The sequence below is a fragment of the Metopolophium dirhodum genome, chromosome 1 (assembly GCF_019925205.1).
Source record: "Metopolophium dirhodum isolate CAU chromosome 1, ASM1992520v1, whole genome shotgun sequence".
Taxonomy (NCBI): Eukaryota; Metazoa; Arthropoda; class Insecta; order Hemiptera; family Aphididae; genus Metopolophium; species Metopolophium dirhodum.
The window spans coordinates 115,842,002-115,861,433 of record NC_083560.1 but is presented as its reverse complement, the minus strand read 5'-3'; the positions used below and the strand labels follow the sequence as shown (position 1 = coordinate 115,861,433).

The following is a 19,432-nucleotide window of genomic DNA, read 5'->3' as shown; positions in this document are numbered from 1 at the left end:
TAACTTTTTTTAAAGACCACATAGTAGCTAAAAGATAGCTCAGACATGCATATTTTTCAGCTCACAAAAATAGAATATCTTATTTGTTTATTTATAGGAACTAGGGATGCCATACTATTATAATTAGTAAACATTTTAAAAATGACATAAAGCAAATATACAATTATATTTATAAATAATAAATAAATTGGCACGGGCAAAACTGGACGGAACAACTATATAACATAAAAACAACTATATAGTATCTGGTAATATGACTGATTTCTATGTTAAATTACTAATTAGGTTCAACATTATAATTATTGCAAACTGTTATTTATATTTTTAAAAATGAATATGTTTTGTAGTGTGTTTGTATTATACTCAGTATTACTACAATAGTAATCAGAATTTTACAGTTAAACTTCCATAATTTATAGCCAGATATAAGTTCTAAAAACCATTTAATCAAATCACGCATCAATGAAATAATTTGTGTTAAGTATTTTAAATAATTCGACCATTTTTAAGCATTAAGAATTAAATAGCATAATTTGTTGATTGAACTATTAAAATTATAAATTGTAAATAATAATACGTACCTAATCAATTAAAATTATAAATATAATACATTCAAAATTTAATATCGAGCAAATAATACATATAACAAATTGTTTTTAATATTAAGATTTGTTGTCCATAGGTTTCAAATGTATTGCAGACTTTCCTAATTTCCGACCATCTGTAAAACATAGCTTACGTTATTTATAATATAATGTTAATAAAATAGTGAATGATGAAACATACAGCTCTTTAAAATAATTGAATAACATCCTTGAGTGACTGATTTGGTTGATTGTTTTCTTGAAAGACCTAGTAAAATACCTCTGAATTCATAGTCAAGTAATATTTATTAAAACTAACGAATAACAATAAACATGCTTATTACACTGGGATATGTTTAGTTTAGTTTACAAAATATGGATAGAGATACCAACAAATTTGAATGTCGAGAGTATTTATAAAAATAAAATATTGACTTATTATAATATAAGTCATTGTTTTATTTTAATTCCAGTGCTCGTAATGGCAAATGTTACGAACTGCAAAAGTGCAACAATTATAAAATGAATATGCCTTATGTGATTATGACTAATTTATATAAATTTTAAATTTAAACTTATTTAATTTATGTTTACAATCAAATATAAGCACATATTCTAAGCAAAAAAAAATTTTATTATCTAAACAATTAAGCGTTAGTGACTTGACTCGCAGTTCCTGTGCGTTCCGGTCCATTTTGACCACTGTTTTATACTTGATAATTGGTTTTTAATTATCCTTTAAATGTTTCTACATTTTTAATTTATTAATAAATTTAAACTTCTATCAAAGGATACAAATTCATCACATCATGAGGATTGCGTATGTCCAGTTTATTAGCTGCCGCACTTGTAATTATTAAGTTCTGAAACAGGAGAAAAATTTAATTACATGAATTAAAATTAAAATTTTCTATTTTACTTTCGATTTTCCTTTAATATAAAGTAGATGAGCTAAAGTAAAAGTATCTTGACGTGTACTAGAACTAAATAACATTGGACAATAGGATATTTCAAAATAAATGTTTTTTTCAACTGCGATTGTGTAGTCCTTTGGAGTTATAGATGTTTTCATGTTACAAGTTATTATATCTACTGATGGTGAAGTGACTATGTCCTAAAAAATGAAAACAAATAATAACTATTAAAAATATGAATAATTAATTATTGAACAACACATAATATGGCAATGAATTTGATTTATTTTATGTTTTAAGTAAATTTCATAACTGATAATACTTTTATAAATCATCTTGATACATAATAATGTACGTAACATCTCCCCTTTTAAAAATAATTTTTTAAATAAAAAATGACATAATAAAACTATTAAATATAACAAAACTGATAAACATAAAATACAAAATGAATTTTGAAAACAACTAAGTAAAACAAATCATAGTAATATTTGTACATAATTTGCATAATAATGATGTTTACGTAATATACACAATACAAAGTATAATATAAAAAGTTAATATATTTGAATATAAGAAAAAGAAACAGTTTTTAATAAATGATTTTTTTTTTTTTTTATATGCATTAACATAATCATCATTAATTATATCTTATTACTTTTTTAATTATACATCCTTTTCTAGTTCTAGATACAAGCTCTAGATACAGTCTCTATTTTATGTTTTACTATCCTCATCTTCACATTTTCCCTCAGCATTGTTAGACTTGCCTTCACTCCAGTCACTGTATTTTTTATTTTCATCGTTCTTTACTTTGTGTTGATGTTGACTTCTTTTATATGCCTCCTGAGACTTGAAACGCCCATTCTTGTCTTTTCCAATTTGGTCGACACTGCTTTGTTGATTTTCTTTCTGCACAAAGCGACAATAGTAAGCTTGCTCTACTACTTGACAATATTGAATGACTGTTCTCAATGGTAAATCTTCTCTTAATAATTTAGACTGTAATTCCTTGTCATTAATTCCTAGAACTACCTGTGTGCGCAAGAGTGCATCTTCAGTTTCACCAAACGAACATGATTTAATTAATTCACGCAAACCTGCATAGTATTTGTCAAATGGTTCACCTTCGGCTTGTTTACGTGTGAAGAACTTGTAGTGCTCCATCACTTATTTTTCCTTGGGACACAATATTCTTCCAATGACTTGAAAATATTGTCCACAGTCACAACATCAATTTTAAACGTGTTGTATAGCTTTAAACCATCTGGTCCTAATAAATTTAGTAATCTTGCCACTTGAACTTCCTGTCTTTTGGTGTTTGTTTCAGTTGCCATAAAATATACTTCAATTTCTTGTTTCAAAATCTTGAAATTGTAATTTAAATTGCCTGTAAGTTTTAAATTTGCAGGTCGATTATATGCCATGATGCCTTATTTTAAGTTTTTATGTATATTTCACAACTGATGAAAATCATCTTGTTACATAATAATGTGCTTCTTACCACATATGATAATAATAATAATAATAAGTATTGTTACCACTATAACTAATAATAATGTAATTAATAAGTACACAACAGTGGCGTCCAAAAGGGGGGGGGGCTAACGGGCTGAAGCCCCCCCATTGCCGTATTATAATTACTATAAAAAAAAAAATATTTATCAAGTTTCAACTATCAACTATAGTAAGCAAGACGTAAATTTCATATACCTCTTACTAAAATGAATTCATTTTTAAAAAAACATTGTATTTGCATACCAATTTTCCAAAAATGATCTGTAATTTTTCGGTAAAAGTATGAACTACTTGTATGAAAGACCTTGTATTACATTTTCTAGTCTTAGCTTATACAAATTTAATATTTTATAAGTTTTGAACTACAAATTAACTGTGGTTTCGACAAAATTTGAACGCTTATAAAATATTACCATGCCTGTATTCTTATTACTTTTTCAAAAAATATAAGTTCTACTGTCAACTATAGTCAGTGTTGGGTAAATTACTTTTAAAAAGTAATGAAATTACGTTACTTGTTACTTCAAATATTTTTATTTAAATTACATTTGCGTTACCTAAAATTATTTTTATCACGTTACATTACTTTTTCATTAATAAAGTAATGCGTTACAAATAACATTACTTTTTTTATTTTTTTTTTCTTGAACCATATTCAATTCATATGATTCAATTTTTTTGTATATTTTTTACAATCATAGACCTAGTGATAAGAGATCTATTATAGTATTATGTACAAATGTACAATCATCTCACCTATATGGTCATAAGCCATAAATCATAATTAACTTTTATTAAATTTTATTTTTAAACTGAATTCTTTTCTTTCTGCTACTAAAGTGATAAAATTTATTCCTGGAATGTTAAATATGAATGTTCAAATGAAAAAAAAAAAATATAATAACTTGATTGGAATTCTCAAATGTAAATAATACATTCAATTAATTTTTTATATACATTAATTTGTATACAATATAAATCCAGTTACCTATTATCCATCAGGTTATAAATAGTAACTCTAAAGACTTATATTATCAGGCACGAATAAATAGGGGAGCTAAGGGGCTTTATATTATTATTTATTTATATAATAAATATATCATGTCTCAAAATTCATAAATTAAACATATAAATAAAACTGTTAATAATATTATCAAATATTGTTTGCTATAATCTTTTATAACCTATTATATTTATGCAGTTACTAAAATTAAAATTATATATTTTTTGAAAAAAATTTAGCCCTCCTCTCATTTCAGATGCATAGATCCAAACCAGAATATTATTAAATACAGTTGCTTTTATATTTGAATAAAAACTAAGTGCTTATTAATAAATATAAATTTCAAACAGTTCCTTAGGAACTGGTCTTAAAGGCAATATATTAATGAGTAATATAGTTATTTAATAATTATGACTAATATTCATACCTGAAAAACTTTATCATTTAACGGTTCTACTGCTAGAATATTATACAACTTGAAATTTGGAGAACTCAACTAATAAACAAAAATAATACAATTAGTTAATATAGTAATACTTAAGTATTTAATTTGTGTAAGTATATTCATTATTTTATGTTGTTACTTACAATTTTTTGCAGTTGTCCAATATTTGATATTTGAATTGTTAATCGATTCAGAATGGTCAATTTGGAGTCATTATTCTATATAAAAATGTAACACAATTAATTTGAATTAAATAAAAAAAAATATAAATTGTATTATTTGTATTATTATATAAAATCAGCTAATCCATTTGTAACAAAAATAATCAAACAAAGGTTTTTTAAAGTAAAACTTCTTTTTTGAGGTGTGGGTGGAGAAAAATTGTAACGAAAAATGAAACTACACGAAAATTGAAACCTTTGATGCTAATGTTCTAGGAAACTACTTGACTGATTGTCTCAATTTTTTTTCAATGAAATATTATATCACAGAGAAGGTTCTTATTGCAATAGCATTTGTTTAAGTTAATTAACATTTGAGTTAACTATTAATTAAAATAAACGTGTAAATTGTACAACTATATGTATAAAATGAAAAGACACGTTTGTTTATCACCATAGTAACGAATAAAAAATAATAATATTATAAGGACTACGCTAACAGCTCAGCATCGTTTTTCGTATACAATGGTTTATCATTGTATTAAAATATAACACATCTATTACAACTACTGTACAGCAGAGCAGTACCAACTTGTCAACCTATTGAAGTAAAACTTCTTTCTTGAGGTGTAGGTAGAAAAAAAATTGTAACAAAAAATGAAATGACGTGTTTCTTTATTTATTTATTTTGCAAGTCATGCACATTTATTTTTATTGTATTGATTTTTCTCACTCTTTCCCTAATTTACTTATAATTTCACAGGCCACAATACGTATGAAAGAAGTTCTACTTCCCTAGAGTGTAATATTGGGCTCACACACTCGTATTTTTTTTAAATTTTAATTCTAAAGGTGTTAATTAATTAAATATCTCTAAGCCATGTCAATAATTCATCAAACTAAGAAAAAAGGTATCTGTCGAAATACAAACGTTAAGTAGGGTAATTTGAGGCGGTAGATATGAAATTTAAATTAAATGTTTATCCTATCCATACACAATAATACTATTATACGGACATAAAAGTTCTTTGATTTACAAATTACAATGTTATTGTAGTACTTATTCAATCGTTCTTATTATTGTAACCTCCTGATTCACACTATGGATTACTCAATATAAATTTAATTATAATAGTGCTGTAAACAAATATAGTTTAATAAATAATGCCAATTAAGATTTATGATACAGATTATCAGTTCAGATTATTTATGACAAAATGACAGTAGAATCAGGCGCCTTAGTAAAAATTATACCATCTACATAAAATAAATCACAATACTCACATTAATTAACTTGGGTGTAGGCACCCAGTCTTTTTCTTCATCATTTTCTTCATTACATTCTGCAAATTTTCTTTTTTTTTTGTTTGAACTTCCATTGCCTAGTAATAAACAATTTACTGTAGTGTTTACAGCGATCAAAGCATACCCATCTGTGAATAAATATTTCATAAATTTAAAAACAATCATATATTGCAACCAATAATAACATATTTATTATTAGTGGATTATTTATAAAATATTAAATTATGATTAACCTATAGTTACTCATGTTTGAATCCAACAAATGTACACAGGCAATAATGGATGTTATACCTATGATAGTATGATATTGTAATGTTATGAAGTTAGGGAGAATTGTTATAATATATTGGTGGTGTATATATTATTCGAGATTTTAATAATCATCATAGGCGTAATTTCAGTTTTTGACTTGGAGCGGCTTTACATTTTTAAATGAAACAGGCCCATGTGTGGCTCTGTCCCATGTTAAAATTCCTTTGAAATACATTACTTTATATTTTTTTCTCGCCCAACCACTTTCCTACATTAATGTACATATTATTACTGTATATACTATATACCTATAACTAAAATGAAAAATATTTTTGCTAAAACAAATTAAAACATTTAGGTACTTATTATATTGTATTATAATTGTAACCCGTTGATTCTAAATAAGAAATTTATAATAAAAAAACACTACTATCGAGTATTGACTATATTCTGGACAAATTGAAATGTTATCAGTAATGTATTATAATTACTAATTTATAATACTATGATTAAACCTATATTATGTTCTGAGGGTTGATCCGATTATCTTCTATGGAAAACATGTAAATATTTAATTGTTCTTTAAACTATATAAAATAATTTCTTCAACAAACGTTTACTGTATTAGTAGATTAGATAATTAATACTTCAATTAAAATACAATTTTTTGGAAGTGTTAAATTTAATAATGGAAGGGCCGAGCCACTTTAAGTCCCCCCCAAATTGCGCCTATGTTAATCATAAAGTTAAATTATAATCGTAGAGTATCTACCCTCAATTCTTTCTCATTGCACAAAGATCATTAAAAGAACCACTATACCAAATTTCAAGTTCATACGTCTGAAAAATTGTTGCGATGAATGAGTGAGTAAGTCATATTTGGCTTATATATAATATAATATAGGTTAGATAATTATTATTTTCAGTGTTGGCCATTGATATATTGGTAAAAAAATGCTCACCACCTTTTTACCTTGAAAAATACATTTATTCAAAGTCTGATTTTTGGAATTTTTAAGCATACTGCATACCTAAAGACCATATAATCAAATTACTGATATTTTTGGTACTACTATTCAGGAGTGTCCTGTGGCTACACAAACTTCTATTTTTCAAATGAGAATCTCATTTTTTACTGCAAATTATTTAGCAGATGATGTTCTTGTAAATGTAGATGTATCTAAATATTTTGAATAAGTAGTTGCTGAATTATTAAAATGTTTATACTAGGGATAATAATCATTAAATATGGTTTTACAATAAAAAATTATAAGTAGCTAATATTAGATGTAGTATTGTAGTTATTACAAATAATTTATCTTGACGGATCAATGGTACTTAGTACCTACTGACTACTAAATTTTCAAATAATCAAAGCCCCTAAAGCTACTTAGCCAATTTTCATATACGTATTATCATTAGTACACAAAGTTATATTACTCAAAAACTACTATACTCTGTCCCACGAGAGATCATGCGGCGCACCGACCAAAACTGGTTCCCTACGCCACACCCTGTCATAGCGGAACCAGTTTCTACAGCAGGGTGACGTAGGGGGATGCGCAGAACCGGTATGTTCTCTCGTGGGACAGAATATAGTTCGAATTTTGATTTAGATGCATTTAAGTTCTTAAAAAAAAAAAAATACCTACTGAATAATAAAAAATAAAAAAAGAGGATTTATATTTGAAAAACAGAAGTTTGTATTGTAACACCATCCTTAAATAGTATGAAAAATATTCAAAAATCTTCAAGTGTATTTAAAAATGATAAAAATCAGAATTTGAATATAATATTGTAAAACTTAAGTAAAAAAATAGGGTGAGCATATTAAAAATTACTATGTGTAATATTAACGCGAAGACTGACAAGGGTTATTCATTTTATAATAAATATGAAATTATTGAAAAATTTGAAACTGTAAAATAATAAATAATAATTATTAATAACACAGAAACGAAATTACAAAAACCAAAATTATATTTATATTACTTATAGAATTTTAACTTTGAAGACATCCATAATCTATAGGCATAATATTATTCAAGTAAACTTTCAAAAGTAAATGTCCAATTTTCATCATTATTTTATATTTATATAATAAGTAGGGAACGGATTTTAATTTTAATAAATATTTTTATGTATTAATAGCATCGGAAAGTTTTCGATATATGTATAATATGTTTCATTTAATTTCAAGTTATCTGATGCTAATTTTATTTTAAATATTTTTAAATATTTTAGAATAATTAAATTTTTTTACAAATAAATACATAAATTATGTAATATTGAAGAATTTCCGTGTATATTTTAATTATTTTACAAATAAATATACGTATTCTGTATTATTGAAGAATTTCCATTTTTATTTTAGTATTTTGCGATACGATTAGGTCTCTGTACTGTACACCTTTGACATCAAACGACAACGATTCGATATCTTATCTAGTTATCTAAGTAGTAGGTACTAGGTAGTAATTTCAGTATACCAGTATTAGATTTCAATTTTCAGAAGTTGATTCGTTAATTTCCAACGTAAAAAAAATATTTTTAAAAGCGCCAAGTCGTGTACAAACATTTAAAGATATGTACCCGGATTTAACTCTACCTCCCGAGCCTATTATAACTCGATAGGGTACGTGGTTATCAGCTATTTAACAGTTACCGCCGCCACTTTACATTTGAAAATTTCAAGCTATATGTTGTTTCTAACTGTTTCCCATATGAAGACTATGATGATTCAGAATATATTTTTAATTTTTTTATATTTTTTAATTAATTTTTTAATAATTCTATGTTATTTTCAATTTAAATATTTAAATATAATAAATAAATATTTATTAAGTAATAAACAAATACATATTTAAATATTTTTAATTTTATACTAAATTAAAATCCGTTCCCTAATAATAAGGTATAAGTAGACGTATAGTATTAAAAATCATAAATATTTTTGTATTCAACATTTTCATGATGACAAAGCGGATCCTGTGCAGGGTCGGGTAAGTTGAGGCCTCGTCTGAGCCCATTTTTGAGATATAAAACCTAACTTAACTTGCAGTAGGTAGCGCAATTAATCCAAAAAAACCTCCTCCTACTTATTACTTATGCCCATGGGCGCCCATTGGGGGGGGGGGGGGGGGCCAAGACAGGGCACAAAAAATCTGATGAAGATAATGCATCTGCTGTGCTTGAGCCACACACATCGAAAAATACAAGTGTTTCTGCTCAAGTAAATTCAAACCCGGAATGTTCTATGTCAATAAATATGGTACCTACATTAACTATTAATTATACGCCAAATGATTGTGAGTCATATCCAGATTTAGGATTTTATATTAATAAATCAAATTTATCAGATGAACTTAAATATAAATTACTAACAAAACCATATGTTCCTTCTGATAATTATGATTTTAAGAATGACAGTATTGCACAAAAAAGGAATTTTAGAATAGAATGGCTTAAACAATATCGATGGTTAGTTTATTATAGACATTTAAAAGGCGGCTTATGCAAACATTGTGTTGTTTTTCGTCCTGTCGTTAAAAGAGGATTATTAGGAGCATTCATTGTAAGTGAATTTACCAAGTATAAAGATTTTCATTTTCACGCAAAAAAACATATGCAATCTGAATGGCATAGGGATTCGGTTTCTCAATCAACAGATTTCTTAAAAATTATGTCCAACAAAGAAAAAAGTGTTATAGATCAATTAAATATTGCTCACTATATTATACTAAATAACACTCACAAATTGAACAAAATAGAAAAAAGCTAGTCCCTATTTTGTCATCAATAATATTTTGTGCGACACATGATCTAGCAATTAGAGGCAAATTGAGCTGTAGTGGAAATTTTCATGATCTTTTAAAGTTTCGTGTTGAATCTGGAGATAGTGTTCTGTCTGAGCATTTATCAACATGTCATAGTAAAGCTAAATATACCTCACATCGCATTTAAAATGAATTAATTTTATTATGTGGAAATGTATTATGTGATCAAATTGTTCGAGAAGTAAATCGTAGCTTAAGTTTTTCACTGTTAGCCGACGAAACTTCCGATATTGCTGGCATTGAACAACTTTTGATTGGTGTTCGTTATGTTGATAGTTCAAAAATTATAAGAGAAGAATTTATAGGATTTAGTGCACTACAAACATTAGATGCAGTTGGTATAGCTACTTCTATTTTGACTTCTGTTGAAAAATACGGTTTGGATATGAATAAACTTGTTGGCTTGGGTTTTGACGGGTGTTCAGTAATGGCTGGAAAAGAAAATGGAGTTCAGAAAATAATTTGTGATAAATATTCTAAAGCAACATTTTTCCACTGTGCTTTGCATAGACTCAATCTCGTTGTAAATTATGTGAATGCAGTGACAGAAATACAAAATACTGTAGGAGTAATTAAAGAGGTTATTAATTTTTTTCGTGAAAGTGTACTTCGTCGAAAATTGGTTACAAATATTGAAATATACCACTTTTGTGTGATACTCGTTGGTCTGCTAAATATAAATCTATTCGCATATTTGCTGAAAACTTTATTAATATTAAGTCAGTTTTAGAAAAACTATCTCATAATAATGACTCAGATTTTAAAGTTAACACCACTACTCGCACAAAAGCACACCAACTATCATGTGCGGCATCAACATCACAATTTATTATATCTTTAAATATTATATCCAAATACTCAGCTCAATTAGAACCAGTTACAAATAAATTGCAGGCAAAATCTATTGATTTATACTCGGTCCAAAATCATATTCATGATTTATTAACTATATTTAATAATAATAGAGAACAATCAGATATCGTTTTTAATGATATTTTTAATAACTCCGTATTTATGGCAGAAAAAATTGGCGCAGATATTAAAATTCCACGTATTACATCCAAACGAAAAAATAGATCAAATTACGAAACCGATTCTGCTGAACACTATTACAGACTCTCTATTTTTATTCCGTACTTAAATTCACTAATATCATCTCTTTCACGACGATTTTCAAGTACAAATAAAATAGCATTCTCAATAAGTCTACTGCATCCTACATATATTAAAAAGTACACCATTAATGATTTCAAAGAAAAAATTAAGCTGATTAGTGATCATTATCAAATTGAAAATATGATAGAGGAATCTAATATTTGGTATCAGTATTGGATTGATAAAAGTTTGACTGACTCCCAGTGTGATGAAATTTCGTTTGTTGATTTATTGGCTCATTACGAATATTATCCTGCTATTTTTCAAATACTTAATATTTTTATATCACTGCCTCCGACAACGTGCACAATAGAAAGATCGTTCAGTATATTAAGACGAGTAAAAACGTGGCTTCGCTCGACTACAGGAGAAGATTGTTTAAATGGGTTGTGTATGATGAGCCTTTAACATGAAAGAGTTAACGCAAACAAGGATAATTTCATTCAAGATGTCATTAATATGTTTGGAATAAAACAAAGAAATTTGCAGTTCTTATTTACTGATACCGAATAATATACTTAATTATATTATTTAATTTATATTTCTTATAATCTAATATAACATGCATGTATACATTTATATGTAAAAAATAACATTAAATCTTTATTATCTTACATCCGAAAAAATTTTTATTTTAACCCCCCTCCCCCCTAAAATGTTACCTATGGGCGCCCATGCTTATGCCATGCTTACACTAATAGGCAAGCATCTGAGCCCTGTAAAGAAAAATTGCGTTTAAACTACGATATTTATTTGAAAATAAATAAGATGACAAACCAAATAGTTTCATTTATGTTTTAATAATTGAAAATCCCCTTACGTAAGTAGGGTACTGGGTATAGTATTAAAATTTTTTTAACAGATCAACTTAATACAATTTTAACAACAAAACTAGGAATCGATACACCTAACTAGCGTGTGAAAGAAGACAATAACTGTTAGGCTCTGGGCCATTCTGAAGGGGGGGGGGTCTCCGGATCAAAATGAACCCATGCTCCCGAGGGCCAAATAATCAAGAGGCCCTATTTTCTTTTAATATATTTATGTATATTGTAATAATTTTAAAATACATTTTGAAAAAATAAGTAGTGCCGACAACACCGACAGATGCGTTTACAATATTATATATATTTATCATGGCTTCTGTTCGGGCTGAATAAAATAACAATTGCTATACTCACGTTTAATGTATGCATCGATAATGTCGTCGTTCACCCTCTCGACGCGTAAGTCGCAGTATCCATAAGGTGTTTTCATTTTTTTTTCATGACATTAACACGATGGCAGAGCAATAACGAAAATAAAAATTACCACGAGACGTCGAATAGAATAAGTAATGTTTGAATAAAGCAACTAACTATTAAGTTACTAATAAATTAGTGAATAGTGATGACAAATGCCGGTTTGTTTGAAAAACGACCAAGCTAGCGATTATCACGTTATTGCGTTATCAGTTTATCACTTATCTGTCGTACACAAACCATGATATCAATGTAAACGATTGACGTCATAGCCGTATAGGACAGAGCATGGGAGTATGGGACAAAGCCTTATAGACGGAATACGGTAGTGGTTCCAGGCGTTCCAGCGGCGTTCGCACAAGTTAGTCTGAGTCGCCGAAACATTAATTATTAATAGAGAGACTGTACGATACATTTACATAATAATATATAGGTATTATTTTACTATTATTTTATTTATACAATAATTTGAAGCGTTTGTACTTTGTACCATTAATATTAAACTAATGGATATGACTTTGTATACAAATCTGTTAGCGAACACAACTGATATCATTGTTAACCTCAACGTCGTTGCATCTCTCTCTTGTTTATGTTGGTTGTTAGTTTCTTTGTACGACATAAAAACCGAGAGTCATCGTTTCTCCGCATTTTATTCGACAAACAGCGTATGTAAGATAGGAATGTCGTATCCATGTGTTTAATATCGATGGATTGTAGTTTGTACAATTAATACTGAAATACGATAATTATTTAACTTTTTAATGGTGTGATAATTTTATGTGATAGGTAGGTACCATAATATTTGTATACAAATTGTTTTCCAACATCGTTGGACCGCTGGGCGTACAACACGAAAACGTCGTAAGGTAAGGTCTATTATTTTTTGGATGATTTATTATCCATAATATTCGGATTAAATCTACTATTATCCATAGTAATTCTTCAGATTACTGTGATCACTACCATTTTGAGACTTCACATCACAATTTGTATTTTCACCAGATAATTGGAACTTATGTTGATGGTTGACCACGTGCAAAACATTCTATAATATAATAATATAATTCATTGACAATAGTCCACAAAAATCGACTGAAAAACAATGGTAAGGAAGCTGTTAATTTTCCGTCACAGTACGTGCTTTGAACTGTGGTTGATTAAACTAATTTAAATATATTTCAGTTTTCCCTGAGTTTATTCAATGATATACTCCGACCATTCAACACGACATACAGATGCTGGTCGGTGTCAATGCTTCCTGGAAGTGAACGAGAAGATGTCGAACGTGGAGGAAAAAGTAAGTAACTATTCTATTTTTTTTATATTATATTATAATTTTTCTTAACACAATGATTTCAGTTATAATGCCCCCGTCTGCTCTGGATATATTAACCCGGTTAAATATCAACTACCCGATGCTGTTCAAGCTAACCAACAAAAGATCCAACAGAATGACACATTGTGGTGTATTGGAATTCATCGCAGATGAAGAAAAAATTTATATTCCTTATTGGGTATTAGTTAAAAATATATATACCTATCTATATTTAGTCTTAAAAGTACTTAAAAAAAAGTATTTGTGTAAAACACTGAATTGTAAATATGAAACGAGCTAAAGACCGAAAAACTTGTTTCACTAACAGATAGCACCATATTGATACCGTTTTCACTATTCTGTATTATATAAAATAATACATAATTTCATTATTACTAAGAATTTTATTTTTTTTGATATGATTACAATAAAAAATATATCTAATGGGATTAACACTGCAGCCTCCAATAAAGATACTTTTCAATGTACAAATTATATACAATATATATATACAGTATATTATATACAGTTCAGCGGTGTAAAAATATTCAAATACTTTTTTAGCAGGTACTTAAATATATATTTTGAATACTTTAAAAAAAAGTAATTGGTTAATGTATATTAAATACTTGCTTAAAGTATCCGTATTTAAAATACTAATTCTCAAATATTTATTCTTTTTAGTTCATTCATTTTTTATTTTATTTTTATTTTACTCAAGTAAAATAAAAAATAAAATATGTATTGAAAATTTACAATAATATATATTTTTTTTTACTATAAATTATACTTAGCTGAAAATTTAAACACGACTGATAAAACAGATGAATATAATATTATAAACAAAATGATGCAATGTATAATTAATGTAAATCATGAAAATCATATAGGTTAATTTACAAGGTAAAAAAAATATTTATAAAAAATTTGAAAGTAATTACAAATACTTTTTTTTACTTAGTATTGACATATGTATTCAAAATGAGTATCTTAATTAAGACTATATTAATTATATCTCAGGTAATGTTATACATAAATCTAGTTGAGATTCCACACTGTTATTATTTTATAAATTCATAATAAATCTACACACAAATATGAAATCATAAATCTATAAATATTTCAGTGTGCAAATTAAAATAAATTTTACTGAAATTCAATAAAGACTTATTATATATTATATGAGCATAGGATTTGTTTTGAATTGAGATTACCTGTTTTGAGTAAAATAAGTTTAATTAATTTAAGAGAATGTCACCAAACTGTTTGTTTTTTCTCTCTTTCCCTCGCGTGACATAGTCAAAACCAATCACCTAAAATTATTTTTATTTTGTTTTTTAGTTACCTTAGAGTAAAATCGCCCATTATAAAAATAATAGAGAATAATATTATTAAGAGTATGACATGTGGCACGTCTGAGAAAGAAAATAAATATTTTGCTGACATTCTCTTAAAAAAAAGTAGTTATCAGTATGGAAATCAAACTAGATTTGCTTCTATAATAAAATTATTGTAACCCTCAAGTGTGTTGTTAACTGTATTTTATTTAGATGATGAAAAACCTACTGCTAGATGAAGGAGATATGGTGCAAGTTGAAAGTGTTTCATTAGAAGTAGCCACCTTTTCAAAGTTCCAACCTCAAAATTCTGAATTCCTTGATATTACTAACCCAAAGGCAGTTTTAGAAAATTGCTTGCGCAATTTTGCTTGTCTGACTTCTGGTGATGTAATAGCAATTAAGTACAACCAAAAAGTTTATGAAATGTGTGTGTTAGAAACAAAACCGGGTAACGCTGTTAGTATCATTGAATGTGATATGAATGTTGAGTTTGCTGCTCCAGTTGGTTATCAGGAACCTACGCATGAAAAAAAACCTGCTGCAGAAGATATGATGGTTGATCCTGCTGATTTAATGCCAGAACCAACTGGTTTCATAGCGTTCAAAGGGTCGGGCAATCGATTAGACGGAAAAAAAAAGAAAGACAACTCTGACGATCAATCAAATCAAGTTAAACCAGTATACCAGAGAGGTATTCCAGATTATGATTATAACATAGGAACTGTACAGTTCATAAGGAACATCCGCCCTGTGACTAATGACAAAGAGGTAAATATATAAATAACTATAATTCCATTAAATTAAATCTTGTAATCTGTTTCACACTGGTACTTCACTGCTCATGGGATTTTAATAAAGTAGTGCTCATCCAAAACAAATATAACTAATATTATTATATATTATAGATTGTATTAAATAATTGTATGCAGATTTTAGTACTTTACCTTTTATTTTGTTTATATTTATATACGTATGTACATATTAAATTCACAAGTAATTAATATTATATTATGACTAAGTACTAACTACAGAATACAAACTAATATAATATTAATTATCTTTAAAACAGAAACAATTGTTGTTTTGAATTTATGATAATGATCGATAAACATTATCAGCTAATAATCGAAATATAATAAATTAATGATAGTAAAAATAAATTATAATGGTAATGCGTGACGGTGACATCTAATCCAACCATTTCATTCTTTACCGATAGGACGTAATGTATTATCTAAGATTATAACGCGGTTTCATGTTTTGACTTGTTTTAATTTTTACACTGTATAGTACACTACTGCACTATTATACTTACGGATACCATTCCGGCGCTGACAACCGCCCGGCTATTTGGCCTTCAAAATAACCCAATCTAAATATTATACTATTTTCATATTCTGAATTTCTATATTTTTATTTTTTTATTTTGAAACACCATATTATTAACATTACAGGTACTTAGTTGTATTATTATGATTTATGTATTCAATTTTTCTTGAGTTTGGGTAGGTAGTGCACGTGCATTTATACACATATACTCGAGCCGGCAATGCGTGTGCTACATAAATACATACTTTATATTATGTTCTTAACGAAAACTGATTCAAATATATAGTGTCCAAACATACTGATCAGAAATCAGTCACCTTGATTACCATACTTATTTATGGAATTGAGTTGTTAAATTAATGGGTTATTCTTATCCTTAAAAAAAAAAAACAATTTAGCATTTTATTATATTGTAGTAAAATTTTATAACGCAAGTTATATTAATGACTTAATATTTTGAATTTCAGGATGGAAATCAAGAAGGATTTAAACCATTTGCCGGGTCTGGATCTGTACTAAAGACAAAGAAAAAAAAAAAATAACTTAATAATTATTTTTCGAAGCATGTACAAATTTGTTAATATAGCATTATTTCAATTTTAATAGGTGTATACATTTTTAAAAAAATTCTATGTTTAATTGTAAAATGGTTTTTTAACGGGGTTCCAATTTTTAATTGAAAAATAAGTATTTATACAGTTATTGTAAATATAATTCTCACAATACAATTAGGAAAGTTGAAGAAGTCTTAAAATTGTACAATACAGTGAAAACTGTTTATTACGGAATAGCATGGGACAAACAATAATTCCGTTTTAAACAGTTTTTTGCTTCATTGAATAAAACTGAAATTCCGGATTATAAATTTGTATACATTTTTCATATTACAAAATTAGTTTATAACATTTATAATTTTTATTTTTGAGTTATTAATTAATTATAAACTTAATTTATTACTTTACTTTATATAACTTATTTAAGATTAATTATAGACTTATTTTATTACAAAATTAATAATAATTTATACGTATTACATAAGTATGAAGGTTGAGAACTAAATTTAAACAGTTAGCTTTTTCAAAAATCAAGTAGAGTTTTTTGTTTTGTCACTGTATCACTCATCATGTACCTACTCATAACAAAGAAACATGACATATTTCCGGCTTATGCAAGGTTTTTACTTGCATAGGACCTACAAAATTGTTCCGTTTCCACGTTAGGAAGGTTCCGTTTTATTGAGGTTCAACGTCTATATAAAACTATAGGAACATTCCGGGACCCTAGAAAATTATATTAAATATTTTTCCGTTTTATTCAGGGTCCGCATTAGACAGTTTTCACTGTAGTATTATTTTCTATGCTTCTAATGATTTATTGTTTTTTTTTTTCACATAAGTTATCAGCGATTTATACATTTTAGGCAATAAAATAACAAAATAACTAGTTTGAGACAGTTATTTCATTAAAAATTACATTCAGTACTGAATCAATAAATAATAAACCACTTACTTCTAATAATCAGTCTTCCATCTACTCAAATTGCAGAAGAAAAACTAAATAAATAATTAATATTCAATCTCACATTTTATACGATCTATAAAACCTTAAAATAAAAACATCAGACGACTCAAACAAATTAAATTTAACCAAACAAATATTGTTTATTTCTTTGAAAAGATAATGGGCCCCACTGAACAGGTCCGTGTGGGCGCCCATAAGTTCACAATTTACAATAATATGTATTATATTAATATAAGTATTTAAAATATAAGTCTTAATTATAATATACATTCATATTGATACAGTATACATTTTTACAATTTTAAACTACAATATTGAATAAAACATACAATGTTGGTAACAATAATTAATATAAGGGTACTTATAGATAATACAATGGAATAACATACAATTATGATAAAATAAAGCAGTTAGATTAAAGGAATAAAATATGTTATGTTTGATTTGTTCTGATGAAACATTTTATAATAACATAATATTATTATTATTTTGTAAAGTAAAAAAAAATAAATATTCAATCATACCTGTGCCCAATAAGAGAATAATACATTTTTTAAAATATAAATTACATATAATGGTATAATTAAAATAGAACTAAATTACTAAAGATTTTATTAATATAGAATATTTTACATAATTTTTCTGATAGCGTGTAATAATAATATATTATAATAGTAAATCCTTATTAAATTTTCCAATCTGTAATATGAATAAATCTGTATCATTAATATAATATAATAAAAAAAAATACATAATTTAATTAAATATTTTACTATAGAACTAATTCTAATCAATTGTTGTTTCTTCGATCAAACGTATCCTACAATATTCAAACGTGAGACTGCTTAGTCACAGAATTTTATATTGTATAGTTTTAAAATTGCATGTATCATTGGACATTTTGATAAACTATTAGCATTTATTAAACTTTAAGTTAACAACATTTTCTGAGTTTGTGCATTGGTTTTTTTTTACAATATTTTTATAATTGATGTAGGGTTGAACACTTTTAAGTCACACCTTACCTTACGGCCTTAGGTATAAGCCAGCAGCACTTCATTTTAACTTCTGTAGTAACTATAAGATAATAATTGCATGCGCTGTATGATATAACTATTAGACAGTGGCACACCCAGGGGGGCTCTAGGGATGAATCCCCCCTAAAAATAAATATTTTTTACATTAAATTCTAGCATATCATTACAAATATAGTATTACAATGATGAATGATTATGGTTTTTTCCAAATTGTATTATTATGTTTGATACACATTAAGGATCCCGGTGCCAATTTTACAAATTTTCCACAATTCTAAAAAAATTGAAAATTAAATTTTATATTTTGATTTCCACCTCAATTATTATATGAAATAGGACATAATTTTGGGGGCTATCACAATATTTTTTTTTGGCTGGGGGGGATTAATCCCCCCCTCGATTTTTGCCTATGGTGGTATAAGATATGCAATGATATTAAAGGAAGAATGATTATTTAAAAATTAGTGGCAATT

General features: G+C 27.0%; 3 protein-coding genes across 12 annotated transcripts; 1 reads left to right on the top strand and 2 right to left on the bottom strand.

Annotated features, from left to right (window-relative positions):
• Positions 1 to 584: 584 nt before the first annotated feature.
• Positions 585 to 12,852, bottom strand: LOC132933669 (ribonuclease P protein subunit p30-like). The gene is made up of 8 exons (XM_060999950.1): positions 12,355 to 12,852; positions 5,910 to 6,058; positions 4,608 to 4,682; positions 4,447 to 4,515; positions 1,504 to 1,698; positions 1,380 to 1,447; positions 787 to 866; positions 585 to 721 (listed from the first exon to the last, which is right to left on the bottom strand). Exons 1-8 carry the CDS (start codon positions 12,428 to 12,430, stop codon positions 663 to 665), a joined length of 771 nt encoding a protein of 256 aa, XP_060855933.1. The 5' UTR covers positions 12,431 to 12,852; the 3' UTR covers positions 585 to 662.
• Positions 1,706 to 4,427, bottom strand: LOC132933671 (uncharacterized). The gene is made up of 2 exons (XM_060999951.1): positions 2,599 to 4,427; positions 1,706 to 2,533 (listed from the first exon to the last, which is right to left on the bottom strand). Exons 1-2 carry the CDS (start codon positions 2,602 to 2,604, stop codon positions 2,216 to 2,218), a joined length of 324 nt encoding a protein of 107 aa, XP_060855934.1. The 5' UTR covers positions 2,605 to 4,427; the 3' UTR covers positions 1,706 to 2,215.
• Positions 12,711 to 17,648, top strand: LOC132933668 (ubiquitin fusion degradation protein 1 homolog). Of its 10 annotated transcripts, none has more exons than XM_060999939.1 (7): positions 12,711 to 12,847; positions 13,204 to 13,283; positions 13,420 to 13,522; positions 13,600 to 13,714; positions 13,777 to 13,931; positions 15,283 to 15,840; positions 16,869 to 17,648. In XM_060999939.1, the coding sequence occupies exons 3-7, from the start codon at positions 13,520 to 13,522 to the stop codon at positions 16,941 to 16,943; spliced, it is 906 nt and encodes a 301-aa protein (XP_060855922.1). In that variant the 5' UTR covers positions 12,711 to 12,847; positions 13,204 to 13,283; positions 13,420 to 13,519; the 3' UTR covers positions 16,944 to 17,648. The 10 variants fall into 10 exon arrangements, with proteins under 10 accessions (XP_060855922.1, XP_060855926.1, XP_060855925.1 ...); XM_060999943.1 differs by having other exon boundaries at positions 13,364 to 13,522; XM_060999942.1 differs by having other exon boundaries at positions 13,353 to 13,522.
• Positions 17,649 to 19,432: the final 1,784 nt, after the last annotated feature.